The 14,049-nt window shown below is 34.4% G+C and overlaps 1 protein-coding gene across 1 annotated transcript; it reads right to left on the reverse strand.

Moving 5' to 3' along the window:
- Window positions 1-9,314: 9,314 nt before the first annotated feature.
- LOC129951311 (THO complex subunit 4) lies at window positions 9,315-12,031 on the reverse strand. Its single transcript, XM_056063404.1, has 4 exons — window positions 11,647-12,031; window positions 10,389-10,623; window positions 10,064-10,270; window positions 9,315-9,547 (listed from the first exon to the last, which is right to left on the reverse strand). The coding sequence occupies exons 1-4, from the start codon at window positions 11,893-11,895 to the stop codon at window positions 9,399-9,401; spliced, it is 840 nt and encodes a 279-aa protein (XP_055919379.1). The 5' UTR covers window positions 11,896-12,031; the 3' UTR covers window positions 9,315-9,398.
- Between the last annotated feature and the right edge of the window lie 2,018 nt (window positions 12,032-14,049).

The raw sequence follows: 14,049 nt of genomic DNA on the forward strand, positions 1-14,049 counted from the left end.
TTAAAATATGTGTCATTGTCATTCTGGGGGATGTAATGATCCAACCTTTCATGAACCTACAGCTCCGACCCGAATGTTTGCATGGACCTCAGTTTCCGCCTAGCATTGTTGTCTTTTCCTATGATGAGAAATGTGTTCGAAGGGCACCAAGTATCTAATCATGAACGTTTAAGGCTCTGGGAGAGTAATCACCCCAAATACCCCTCCCCTGGATCCAACATTGGCATGAAAGTATTTATAAATACCAAAAAGTTTTTTTTTTAGATGAAAATAAACATTGAAATATAGACCAAAAAAAATGTATTCGTCTGCAATTTAGAATTATTTAAAACCAAATTTTTAACGAAGATGATTTTAAAAAATCGCTGCATTGGAATTTCTCACGACATTGCGTAATATTGGGAATAATATTTTTAAAAATTCCAATACAACGACATCTCCTTCAAAAAGAGATTGAGGGAGATAAAACCGGGACCAAACGCCTTCAAGGAAATAAAGTGCCTCATCGGTAGAAGAAAACCACTGCCGGAAGTCATTATGAGCAACAACATCGAGCTAACTTCAACGAATGACAAAGTGGAAGCTTTTGCCAAACACTTTGAACAGAGTTTCACTCCAAAACCATCAACGGACCAACCCTTCCTCAACTAAGTAGAAACCTCTATCCAGTTGATTCAACAGCCAAGTTCAATTTGACGACAACTGCAAAGCCGATGAACCAGCTAATACTCATACATTCTGCAATCCTGAGGAGATAGCTGAGATCATTAACAACTTGAAGCCGAAGAAGTTAACTGGAATGGATGGGATTTCCAACTATATCCTGAAAAGACTTCCTCAAGTTTTTTTGATTATCTTGACTATTACCATAAATAACTGCATCAACAACGGCTACTTTCCAAAAAAGTGGAAGACAGCCAAAGTAGTGGCAATTCCGAAGAAAGGCAGTACCAATATGATCTCCAACTACAGGCCTGTCTCACTCCTCAACAACATCATCAAATTCTGGAAGAAGTCATTTTAAGGAGACTGAAGAAATTCTGCAACGAGCATAGCATCATCCCCGACATGCAGTTTGGATTCCGACAGGCTCACTCAACGATCCATCCACTTCTAAAGTTTCAGTCTGACGTCACCGCTACTCTCAATAGCCACCGAGCCACAGTTGGATGCTTTCTAGATGTCGAGAAAGCTTTCGACAGCGTATGGATTGAGGCCTTCATCCATAAGCTCCGAATTTTTAATATCCCACAGCCAATAATTAAAATTTTGTTTTCTTTTCTTTCTTTCAGAAACTTCTTCGTAGAAATAGATAGTTGCAAGTCAACGATTAGAGACGGTAAGGCTGGAATCGCCCAAGGATCGAAACTTGGACCGTTCCTCTACAGCCTGATGACATCTGACCAGCCAGTGCCAACGGATTGTGAGAACCTGCTGTTTGCGGATGACTCACTCACCTATTCGTCCTCCATGTTTCCTACGATCGCAGCGAAGAGTAGAAGCACACATAAGCAGACTTTACGAGTACTACCAGAAGTGGGGAATAAGGATAAATTCCTCCAAATCGGAACTGGTATGCTTCCGGAGACCTGTCACCAACAACAGCCGCTGTAGATCGGCGGCAGTGGCTCGAAACCTTGTTCGTACGTACCCGGATGGATCAAGGATTAAAGCCAAGAAGAACGCCAAATACCTACGAATACACTTCAATGAGCTGCTGCGCTTCAACCCTCACTCTAAGGCTGTGATAACAAAAGCCAACATCGCACTCCATCGAGGATGCAATTCGACCGTCAACGGCAGAAGCACTATAGTAATCGTAGAGTCTACGAAGAAGCTGAAATCAAGCCACTTGACCAATTCCTTGCACAGGCAGCAAGGAAGATAATCACCAAAGTCGCCAGCCACCCTAACCAATTAATGAGAAGGATGGCAAATCAGGAACGACACCCGGACCCGAGATATGTACCTTTGTGGTATGGATATCTTGGACAAACTCCAAACTGACGACGACGTATCCTTCTATGCTGGCCTAGAGTCAGCATACTACCGCGGCTTAACACAGCCAAAACCAACCAACCTCCATCAGGACCACCGGGACTGAACAACTCGAGATGAACCTCGCCAACGACACTTTTTTTTTAGCCATCGACTTCATGTTAAACACATGTTAAATTTTGAATTTCATCAATGTATAAAGGGGGCCTACCCCCTTTGTGCCAACAAATGTTTTAGTTAAAGTTATTGTTAAATATTATTCATGTTAGAATTAAGCCAAATGTATATAAATTTGTATGGTTCAATAAATTAAAATGTAAAAAAAAAATTCCAATAATTTTTCACTTTTCCTTGTAAGCTTAAGTTTTACACACAAAAAAGTCCTCTAAAATTCATTCCCGATATAAACAAATTCCAAGGGAAAGTCTCGACCTTATTCACCTTCCCTAATTTTGAAGTGACAAATTTTAAACTTTGTTGTTTATTTGGTAACTTCATCTGTTAAAATAATTCATAAAAACAGCAACAATATAATTTATACCATGAATTTTGTAACAACTGTTTCTAGCTTAAAATATTCAAGGTTATTAAAATAGGGTAATACACAATCAGCTATTTAAGTTAAAGTGTATTTTAAGGTATTATTTTTGTTTGTTTGTTATGAGGGGGCTATATACTTCAGTTTACTTATTTTTGATAAACTGTTCAAATAAGAGCAGCTATAGAAACACTATTTAACCTTATCACAACATTGAAAATCTCTGCTGAGCTTACGACAATGAATAACTTATTAAAAGATAGTACCTTCACGTAAGATTATCATTACTTATTATAAACAAAATATTGTTATAAACATATTTTTATAATTTTTCATACAGGTTCATCTCTCTAAACAAAATTCGTCCGTTTGTCTTTGAATATTCGTTAAAAAATATATAGAAAAATAATCATTGAAGTTTTAAAACTAAGAGAAGGCATTTGTTTTAAATATATTTTGAATTCCTTTAATTCCATTTTAATCTAAGTTTTCTTTTCAAAAAATCCTCTGAACTGAGAGTATGTCCTGTAATTTTTGTTGTACTGACAAAACTGTTAAATAAGCGTTCAAAAATGAAAAGTTGACTTTAAAAAATTAATATCTAACTTAGGTACCTGGGGTGGAATTATGTGAGGTGATTTGTGACAGTTGACAGTTACAATCAAAAAATTGGGTTTATGTAAAGTGATAGTCATCTGTATCTTACAATAAATACATATACATATGTTTATGTATGTTAATATTTACCTATTTTGAACACATATGTAGGTAAGTAATTATTAAAATAAATTTGGACTCAGATCTCATTGACTACTTTGGCCAGCTCCAACTCCATTTTTTTTAAGTTGAAGTTCTTCTTTTTTCAGTGCATTTGGACACTCTCTTTCCTTTTGCTTTTCCTGGCATAACAACTTTACACAATCTTTCAATTCAATTATTGAAGTGTTGACTGTGTGCAAAGTTTTATCAAATGCAAATCTATACATTTTTGCTAGATCTCCAGCTTTTTTTCGGCTAGAAGCGTATTCTCCTCGACTTTTTTTGGTGGCTTGTTGCGATGGGAAGTAGACGTTGGGATCGGCGTTGGTTCCAATGCCACATCCACTGGCTCGGAAAGGAGCTCTGTTAAAACATTATCTAACTCTGAAAATAAAGAAAATCGTAAATTAACACTGAAAATAAAATTTCTGAAAACTCACCATCTTCATTGCATCCGAAACTGGATACTCCACATGTTCCCTTCACTGCTGCTTCGATGCCACATGCTTGGATTATTAACTCGTCGACACTCTCCTCCCGTTTGTGCAATTGATTTTTTATATGCAATTCATTTTTTTTTTGCGTTGTATTTTCGAATGGTTCAAATCTGTGCAATATAAACAATGAGAGGACACTAATTAAATATAAATACCTAACCTTTTCCACTCTGCTGTTGATTTTGTAGGAGGACCATTCTCGTTCAACATTCGATTGAGCTTCTGCCACTGGATTCTCTATGAATCTATTGAATTTATATTGTTTCCCGAAAAGGATTTGGCCAAATCGGGATATTGTTCCATATAGTTACTCAGGAATTGAATTTGAGCTTTGTTGGGAAACCTTTTGATAAAATTTTTAACAATTACAGTTTAGTAAACAATAATACAATATACATTGTACATGTTTACTTACATTTTTGTTGAAATTAATTCGACTTTAGGAACACACAACGTCTAGACGAACAAAACAGAAAACACAAACCAATTTGTCGGCAGATTCAGAAAATCAAATGTCAAAGTTCTTCTTCTAAAATGATACCAAATTTAAGAAATATTTTGGTGATCACATTACACAGACGAATCAATTCTTTTGATCACATTTGATTGTCACAAATCAACTTAAATGATTCCACCCCTGCACACTTGCAAGAAACTGAGTAAATAAATACAAATTTAAAAATAACCTTCATATACGAGTACCTAGAAAACCTAATTAAGATGGATATATATATATATTTCGTTATGAACAACAAAACATTCATTATAAGGTAAATATAAATAAATCAACTACATGGTTCAATTCAAACAAAATATTGAAGGTTTTACAAACCATACACATTATTTTAAAATGTTCAAAAATAAAAATAATAGCCAGGGTAAGACTCTGTTATGGAATTTTGATATTCTAGTGTATCTAACTCTAACCCACAAAAAGGGTCTACCATTATCATTTAAGGATTAAATCTCTCATGACAATTTTGACTTTTAAAATGAAAGAGAAAAATATAGTTGGGTAATTCATTTCACATTCTTGATGTGCAGCTAAAAAAAGATTATCTGTACTAAACAGTAAATCGAAAGTTGAACTCGATAGTAAACTGATGATCTTTCATGAAAGTGCAAGTATCACCGTTAAATTGTTGGTGTTGGGGGGTTTAATGCAAAGTTAATGTTTAAAACAAGGAAGGGCATGGAATATTTCCACACGGCGCGGCGGTTAAAATATTCGATTATAGTTTTTTATTGGATTCTGTTAAAAAGACTTAACTTGTAACATGGTACCTGCTCAAATATGCGTCTCTGTAATATTCAAGGTTTGAACGAGTATTGAAAATGATTAGTTTCCGCTATGCAAGGTCCACTCGTTAGGGTGTTTTTGAAGCATTAAAATCTAAACGCCATTAGGCAACGTTGTCAGAGCGGAATAATGGGGACTTAAGACTTTCAGTAAAAAGTTAATCACCCCTATCGAGATAACCGACCGAAGAGAAAATTTTTCCTATTTTTCCGAATTTTGTATCATCGTAAGCGATGCAAAAACAAAACAAATTTCGATGTACATTGAAAATGTCAAACTCCTGAAATGCATGCCTTAAAAAGTAACTAGGTGAAATAACGCGTATAATTTCATGCTTCGTAACGGTATACACAGTTTTAATTTGACAGTCCGATCCGACAGCAAACTACTTCGGCAATTTATTCCGAATGCAAATTTAAAGATTATCACGAATTTCAGCATAATCGAAAATTTGTACGAACCCTAAAAAACTATTGTTGAATAAGTTCGTAGTGGAAAACCTAAATACAATTTTGCAAATGGAACTGATTAAGGAATAGGTTCCAATTAAGATGCAATTCGTGATAGGCCTGGGACTCTACTATGGAACTCGATTCTACAAGTAATTTCTTTGAATTCGCAAAATCGTTACTCAATAAGCAAATACTGAAAACAAAAGCAAAACAGATTTAGCACTGCCAACTATTTTTATTGGCAAATTGGCACTATCTTATGCGAAAGTAAATGGGCAGGTTCAGACGACATAAGAGACTTAAAAGTTAGGCAAGTTTCTGATTGACCAGCTCCCAAAAAATTACCTTCCAATTAAGGCAACTTTAATGGAAAATTGACTGGAAATAAGTCAAGAAAAATCTTTCCAACTATCAAGTCAAGTCTACTTTTATCAAAATGATACAGTTTTTTCATTCAACTGAAAGCTGAACTTTATTACTCTATGATTTATTTATTTTCTGCACAACTTTATTTAATGCTTTCTGTAAAAGGCTTCCTTGTCAATTTGGAAAAGAAATAACTAGTATTTGTTTACAATGCAAAATACAAATCGTGGTACACTTGTAGCTTGCCTGAGGAGTGTTTTGAAGACTGAAATTTTGTTGGTACTTTTTGTACTACGAACTTAAAGCAGAGATTTGCGAAGTAAAGTTCTAAATTTGAAATTCATGACGTTTGAAAAACTTACATTAAAAAAATAAGTTTGACTGCAAATGAAGTTCCTTAAGTTGGCTGAACCTGCCCAATTTAAACTTCCTGAATATTCAGAAAAAATCATTCTACATAAAATGTACATATGTATTTGCGAGCGAAGTTTTGTTTTTACAATTTAAGCAAAGAAAATTATAAACAAATAATATTTTGAACATTTTAATAATTTAATTTAAAGTTTGTATGTTTCTTGTAGAGGCAATTAACTAATAGTAAAAATAACAAATCCAGACTTATCGGGAAACAACTTAAATTAGACAAAAATCCAAAAAATGTATTTATTTAAATTTGCTCACTGTTAGCTGCCGGAATCAGTTGAATGTGCGTTCCATTAACAACACCAATCGCACCAGGAATTCCAGATTTTTCCTAAAAATGGAGCTTTAATGTTGTTTTCTTGATAATGAGGACAAATTTCTTTTTTTTTACTAATGTTTAAACCTCTTTTATAATTTTAGACAACGTTTTTTAAGCCAGCCCTGCATGCATGTTGCCACCGATTGGGAACAAAAGTTTGCCTTCTGGGAACACTTACATGGTCAAAATAACAGCAACGCTCCTTAGTTTTAGTTGATACTGTTTCTTGCACTATAGTTAGGCGAATTTGTGTATAAATAGCTGTTATTGTAACGGTTATTTGCAAATCTATTCAACGTTTGATCTTGTAAGTAAACAAAAGTTATTTGTAATGTTATGCACTCATTAGATACCAACTACAAAATTTGCTGGCCAAAAAAATAGCAACATTTGAATAACAGCCAAACAAAAATTGTTACTAGCTTGAAAAAGTCAAAATTTTGGTGAGATTTGTTAATCTGAGAATAATTTTGAAATATTAGACTCATTTTTATTAAATGTGGCACATAGAAATGGGAAGAACGAAGCATTGCACTGAAGACCACCGAGAAGCCATTTTGGCTCAGCATAACAGCGGTGGATCCATAAGAGAGATAGCAAAAGTCATTGGGCGCTCTGCCAGAACGGTGTGGAAAGCTATAAAATCCAAAAATGTTAAAGAAACCAGAGGGCGTCCGTCTAAAATGACTGCAAGAGACAAAGCTACGTTGGCGAGAAAAGCTAAAATGAAACCGTTTATGTCTTCTAAAGATCTGCAGCGAGAAATACGAACGTCAGTTAGTTCTAGAACTGTTCGTCGTATCTTGCAAGATGCTGGCCTTCATGCACGATCTCTAAGGAAGGTGCCCTTACTAAGAAAAATACACACCCAGAAGCGGATGTGTTTTGCAAAAAGGTATCAAATGAAAGACGACCCACTTCAGGCCAAGAAGTGGAGAAATGTGCTTTGAAACGACTAAACGAAAATAAATTTGTTAGAAATGGATGGAAAACAGTTTGTTCGTCGCCAAAACTGCGAGGCCTGCAATCCCGGGTACACAAAACCAACCGTGAAGCATTGAGGTGGCAGCATAACGTGATGGGGTACGTTTTTCTTGGTTGGACGTTGGTCCAATATTCGCAAAATCAACAAAGCTTTGTTGTCAGCGAAACAAATTGGACGTATTAAAGTGGCCTTCTCAATCACCGGATCTTAATCATATTGAGAACCTCTGCAATGAAACTGAAGATTGAGGTTAGTAACCATAACCATACCAAAAAAGGGGATCTATGGAGAATTGTCCAAGAAGTATAGTATTCGATTCCACAAGAAAAGTGCAAGAAGTTAGTAGAATCTATGCCAAATCGTATGGATGCAGTGATGAAAAATAGTGTTTTCAACGAAATATTAACTATTTATTTCTATTAAATACAAAAAAATACTTTGGTAAACAAAGTGTGTTGTTTTTTGTTCAATTAATCAAGTGTTGCTATTATTATGACAAACTTTTTGGAAGGCGGACTACGAAATTTTGCACACCTCTTTCATTTTTAAAAAAAATTGTACCTATACTTACCACTAACATTTTTTAATAATTTCCTACTGTAAATTACACACAATAATAGCAAAGACATTGTTAGAGAGGGTTGCTATTAATTTGGCCAAAGCTGTAAGTCTTTTGTAATGGATTTATCTCTAATCTACCTTGCTTCAATTTGATTTTTTTTTCTCGACTTTCTTCGGACTCCAACAAATTGCAACACAGGCCAATTCTATTTTCATCACGCGAGATTCGTTCAAAAAAAGAAATTGTTTAGGAAATAGTTTGGCATTACCGGGATACCATTTGAAGTTGAATTGCAAATAACTTTCGAATAGAATCAATAGTAGAATCCAGTTACATAGTAAGGCCCCTGTATTTCATTTCGAAAGTCAATTCTACTGATTATCGGAACATTTTTCCGATCGAAAAATTCTCCGATTAGCGTTTGCTTAATCCATTTTCCAGAATTTCGACTCAAAAATTAGGTACTTGGTTTAACAAACAGCTTTTCTCAATGTCCTCGATAATACAGTATTCGATTAAAGAATTTAACTGAAGCGCAAATTTGGATATTTGAAGAGTATGTTCTATTTCGAAAATTGAATTTCAGTGTTCAAACAGAGCAACACCCCTTCTACCAAATGTTTGAATCATAAATTAAAAAAAGTGTGGGTTCACGAAGTGATTGAAAAAGTAAATAGAATATCAACTAGCTATTCATAACTTTTGAAAACAGTTTCAATATAAGCAACCATTAAATGTTACAGTTCACAAGTAACAACCTTACTAAGTTCCAATTGAAATAAAAACACCATTCTTTTTAGATCTTATAAATATTTCTTATTTACTCTTATTAATTATCACGTTATTATAATATTTCATTTAATAATGTTATTAGCAATTTTTTTTAATATTTATTTAATTAATTTCATTATTTAAATTAACTTGCATACTCTTAAAATAGTCATAATTATTTTTTGTTTTTTTATTTATTGTTTTTCAAATAAAATCAAACAGAAAAAACTAATTTGACTTTGCACGTCAAAAATTATTAATATTTTGTTGTTTTTTTTTGATTTGTTTAAAAAAATAATAAGAGAAAACGGGGAAAAAAATATAACTAAAAAAAGAATATTTCAGTTTAAGTCTAGGGTTTGCTTTTTTTGTTTTGTTTGTTTTAATTTATAGGATGATTGAGGTTTTTGTACTTTCTAAGATAAAATTTATTTCATGTCATTAACATAGGCGTCTAGTTCCGCATCTAGTTCTTCGGCTGTCGGCGCTGGGGCCTTGGGTGTTCCATTGCGTCGTCCTCCTGCACCTCCAGCTGAGCGTGGAGCACCTCCACCACCACCTCCTCGTCTAGGTCCTCCTAAAAACATGAAAAAAAGGTTAAAAAAATGTTTAAATGTTTAACTTAAAAGGATATGATAAGAAAGACTAGGCCTTAGTTGACATTTATTCAAAAATTATCTATTTCGAAACTGTTTTTGGAACATTAATCGATAGCTTAGGGTCTTAGTTCTAAGGAATAGAGAACCATAGATGTTATCAGAAAAAGAAAGAAACGTTTGAAAAAGACTCCAAATTTTCATTAATTGAGGGAAATTCGCAGGAAATTTAGAAAACAAAAGAAACCATCTGTATAATTGAATGTTAGATCGACTCAGCTAGAAATTTAATTAGAAGAAGCCAAGGGTTATCGACAATGGGTACAAGAGTTCGTTCAACAGCATAAAAAAGGTGGAAACATTTCAAGTTAGTCCATTCAAGGAAAATAAGTTAGAAGCTTTGTTCACATTTAAAGAGAACTTCTTAGACCCTAATTGCCTTTCTTTTTGTTTTAAATAGAAAAGAAAACAATGTTAAATATAACCTGTATTTTTACCTGGGCCTCTGCGAAGATTACCACCTCCAACTTGTGGTCGTGGTCTGCTGCTTGGGCCGCTGGCCAGCCGGGATTTGCTCACAGGCGATGGCACCTCGGATGTGGCAAGTTGAATATTCATGGGCCTACCATCTAATGGAACCCCATTGTATTGTTTCATTGCCTTCACAGCATCAGCCCTTCGTTCAAAGACCACATCAGCCGTTCCTGTGATTAATTCGAGAGAAAGAAAACAAAAATTCAAAAATTAGTACAGATTCAACATTAATAGGGATTCAAAAAAAAACATCGTTCCAAATTGTGTTAAACCAATTTTTGTATGTACCCAAAGAACGTCCAGATCTGTCATAATGCATCGAAGCACTCTTCAATGGTCCAAAATCAGCAAACAGCTCGTGGATATCTGACTCCGATACTCCATAATCCAAATTCGAGACGAGCAACTTCGATGGTCCGCTACTAACTCCACCATTGGAGGTTTTCAAACCGCCACCGCCGCCGCCAAGTCCGCGTTTAGGTCCATCGTACATATCGTGTTTCCAAGCGCTGTTCACATCACCCTAGAATTTGAGAGGTTGGATTTTGTTGATGCATTTTTCTTTCCATTTTTCATTCCCTGCCAACAACAGACTGTCATCACACCGTCGCTTGAATGATTAATTTTGTATTTGTTTTGGTTCTATACTTTTTTAGCGCAGAGCAGAGCAGGAAATGTGTGTTTCTTTTTTAGGTTTTGTGTGTTGAAGATTGATTTGAGAACAAGATACTTGGATGCATCATATTATATACGAGCTACGAGCGATTTTACTTTTTATTTTATATCATATAATAAATGTGGGAAGAGGGGAAGGAGATTATATTCACTCTTTTCTTGCATTTTGTGACGCAAAATATTTATCATTATTTAATGGGGAAATCTTCTATAGACTTTCAATATATCTACATTTTTATTTTTTTTTTATATATTTTTATGAATTTGCAGCCAAGAAAATATATAAAATACATTTATCTGCATTTTTGTCCGGACAAAAATAAAGCACGCATTTACATTTACGTTTATTTTTCACATTATTTGAGCGCTGAATGCGCCTTTTTACTTTTTTGTATTCGCTTCATCGCTTTACTGAACTGAACTGATACTGAACTCTACAGCTACACCACGACACTGCGGCGAATTGATAATTGATGGATTTGGTAAGAAAATTGGAATTTCTATTTCTAGGTATTTTTCTTGTCGATTGCGAATTTGCGATTTACAACCAAATTAAAATTGAAAATCACACAAAATTATAACTTCAAACATTTTTAACCATTTAAGCAAGGTATTCAAACAAACAAACAAAACATTATTTCGCTTTTTTGTGTAACAACAAAATAGGCAACTATTAAATTGAGTCATTTATTCAGCAGCTTGACGCACAAGCTGTTGTTGTGGAGAAATCATATTTTTCTTTTCTTTCATTTTGCCCAAACGGGGCATCACCGCCATTTTGAATTTTATTTTCTTTCACTTTAATGTGAAACTTTTTCAACATTCTATTTTTATTTTTTTTTAAAGTCCAACGAATTTTTTAGTGTATTACCCTGGGAAAATTAGATTTTTGGATGCCGCCACGATTACGGCCCTTGAGGACGGAACCGCCTCCACTTCCACCTCCGGATGAGCGTTGTGCGCCTTGCATGGGACGACCTCCCTTGCGAATTGGTCTGCCTCCGCCAGCACCACCGCCGCCACCAGCACCACGACGGGCTTGACCAGCTCCTCGACGGACTTTGAGGCCTTTTGTTGATTTGATGATGTCATCTAAGCTCATTTCGATTTTGTCGACCATTTTGATGAATAGTTTTGTTTATTTATTTGATGAAAAGGTTTATTTAGGTTGATATTTTTATTTTATTTGCAAACACACGCAGTCGATTATAGGAGCACGAACCGATATCCACAAAAGCCAATCACAAACTGAAAGAAAACTCAACGAAGGGGTTGTGAAGGCATACTTTTGTGCTGAATAAAAGCGTTCAATGCTTTATAGAAAATGGCGGCAAATGAGCGGAATGAGTGAATTCAGTAGGAATTGGCAACAAATTGCAAGGGAATTATCTTAAGGCCATGATTGCATACCAAACGGCCTCAAAGTAAGGGAATAACCACGTTAGCAAATTTTTCAAAACAAGAATTTAAATAAGTAAAGTTAAAAATTTCATAGATATATATATTATTTTTCTTATTTATGTATATTTCCACTTTAACTTTATCTGCTGTATGAAAAAAGAGAGGGCTTTATTGTAATGAATTAATATTTGAAGAAAGATAAAACTTACAACATTGCGATGGTTATGATATTTCAATTTCAATTTTTGTCGTTTGTGACTATTTAAGGTCGTAACTAAAAGGAGGAATATTCCCGGTGAAATCTCCTCAGAAATTTGTTTGTTATGATATTTCGAATATAAATAAAAGCGTCGATTACAGAATCCGGCGAATGAGATGTGATGGAAATGTCAAAATTGACATTGGACTCCCTCCACAACCTACTTACCTTTTTATGTAATCGATGGGATTATAACATATAAAAATGTCTGCTAAAAAAAACTTAAACAAAATTTTATATCTAGATATATTTTAGATAGTATTTTTTTTTTACAAAAATTGTCTAAGATCGGCCTTTTTGAATTTTCTATAGCAACGTTCAATTGAGTTAGATAACTACTGTATTTTCATTTCTAAAAGGTTTCTGTCATGAAATAAGTCGTAAGCCGTTCTTAAATAAAATAGATGAGGATTTATTTCTGCAAGAATGTTTTTCGGAGGAAACAAATAAAGAATACGAATTACGAAAAAAACAAATTTGATTCTAACTAGAAAAAGATGGCTATGCTCTTGAGAGCACTTGGACGACAGTTCCTGCAAGATCAGTTATATTTTTTACACAAAGTACTTTTGTCAAAACATAGCTAAGGTCTTAGCTGAAGTTTAGACAAAATATGTGAACTTAATTTTAGCTCGAGCGGCGCATGATACTTTAATCAAAAGGAAACACAGTGAAATACCAATTTAAACATGTTTTTGGATTGATTTGGTTTCAATAAGAATGATTAACTGCGGCAAAATGTTACATACTTATACCTTGCCAAAATTGAAAGTGTCAGAACTTAAAAATGGTTGCCCGTGTGACATCGAGGTAACAGCTGACGACGAAAAGATATTTCAAAATATACTATTTAAGTTACAACTGAATCCACCATTGTTTTAATTTTTACAGTCAGCATGAGGTATCATATTATCGTTTATTGTCTCCAACTCTATAGAATATCTGGAATTATTTGCGAATGCTCTTTTGTTCCTCAACATACAAACTGAAGTAGCCATGGAATATGGCTTTTCAAATATATTTGACAAATGCGGTTTCATTAGACTGTAATTTAAAATTTTTAAATATTTATGACGTAGAGACAAAAGATTTTAATATTTTGCTGATTTGGCAACATGTTTGAGAATATGAACGCGCAAGCTTGTCAGGGCTCTTCAATTTCTGCCCGAAGAATTTCTTAGGCAAAATTTGTCTTCCGAGCGGTCTCTTCTGCCAAAAGCTGCCACATTTTTGTAGTGTGGAACAATATTTTGGCAACAATTGTTGACATTTGACAACTGGCAGTTTTGGTTAGTGCTGGAAACTGACCTCATGTTGTAAAATGTGAAGCCCCATAAAAAAGAGGAAGAGAGATAAAGAGTGAATAAATTGACTATTATTCTGACTTTGTGTCCCTTTATATCGTGATTTCATGACCTGATCAAACAGAAGGTGAGAAGAGTCAGGTCTGGCTGGACGGGAAATAATTTTGACTGTCGCCTTTCCTGTCTTTCATAAAATTATACGTTGTTGTTAAAACAGAGCGCGATTGAGGCCAGCGATCACAAATAAAACGTGACGTTCAAACTAAAGTTGAAGATTTTCAAAAAGAATGTGACTTGCAAACGTCAAAAA

This window comes from Eupeodes corollae, chromosome 3 (assembly GCF_945859685.1).
Source record: "Eupeodes corollae chromosome 3, idEupCoro1.1, whole genome shotgun sequence".
NCBI classification, from domain to species: domain Eukaryota; kingdom Metazoa; phylum Arthropoda; class Insecta; order Diptera; family Syrphidae; genus Eupeodes; species Eupeodes corollae.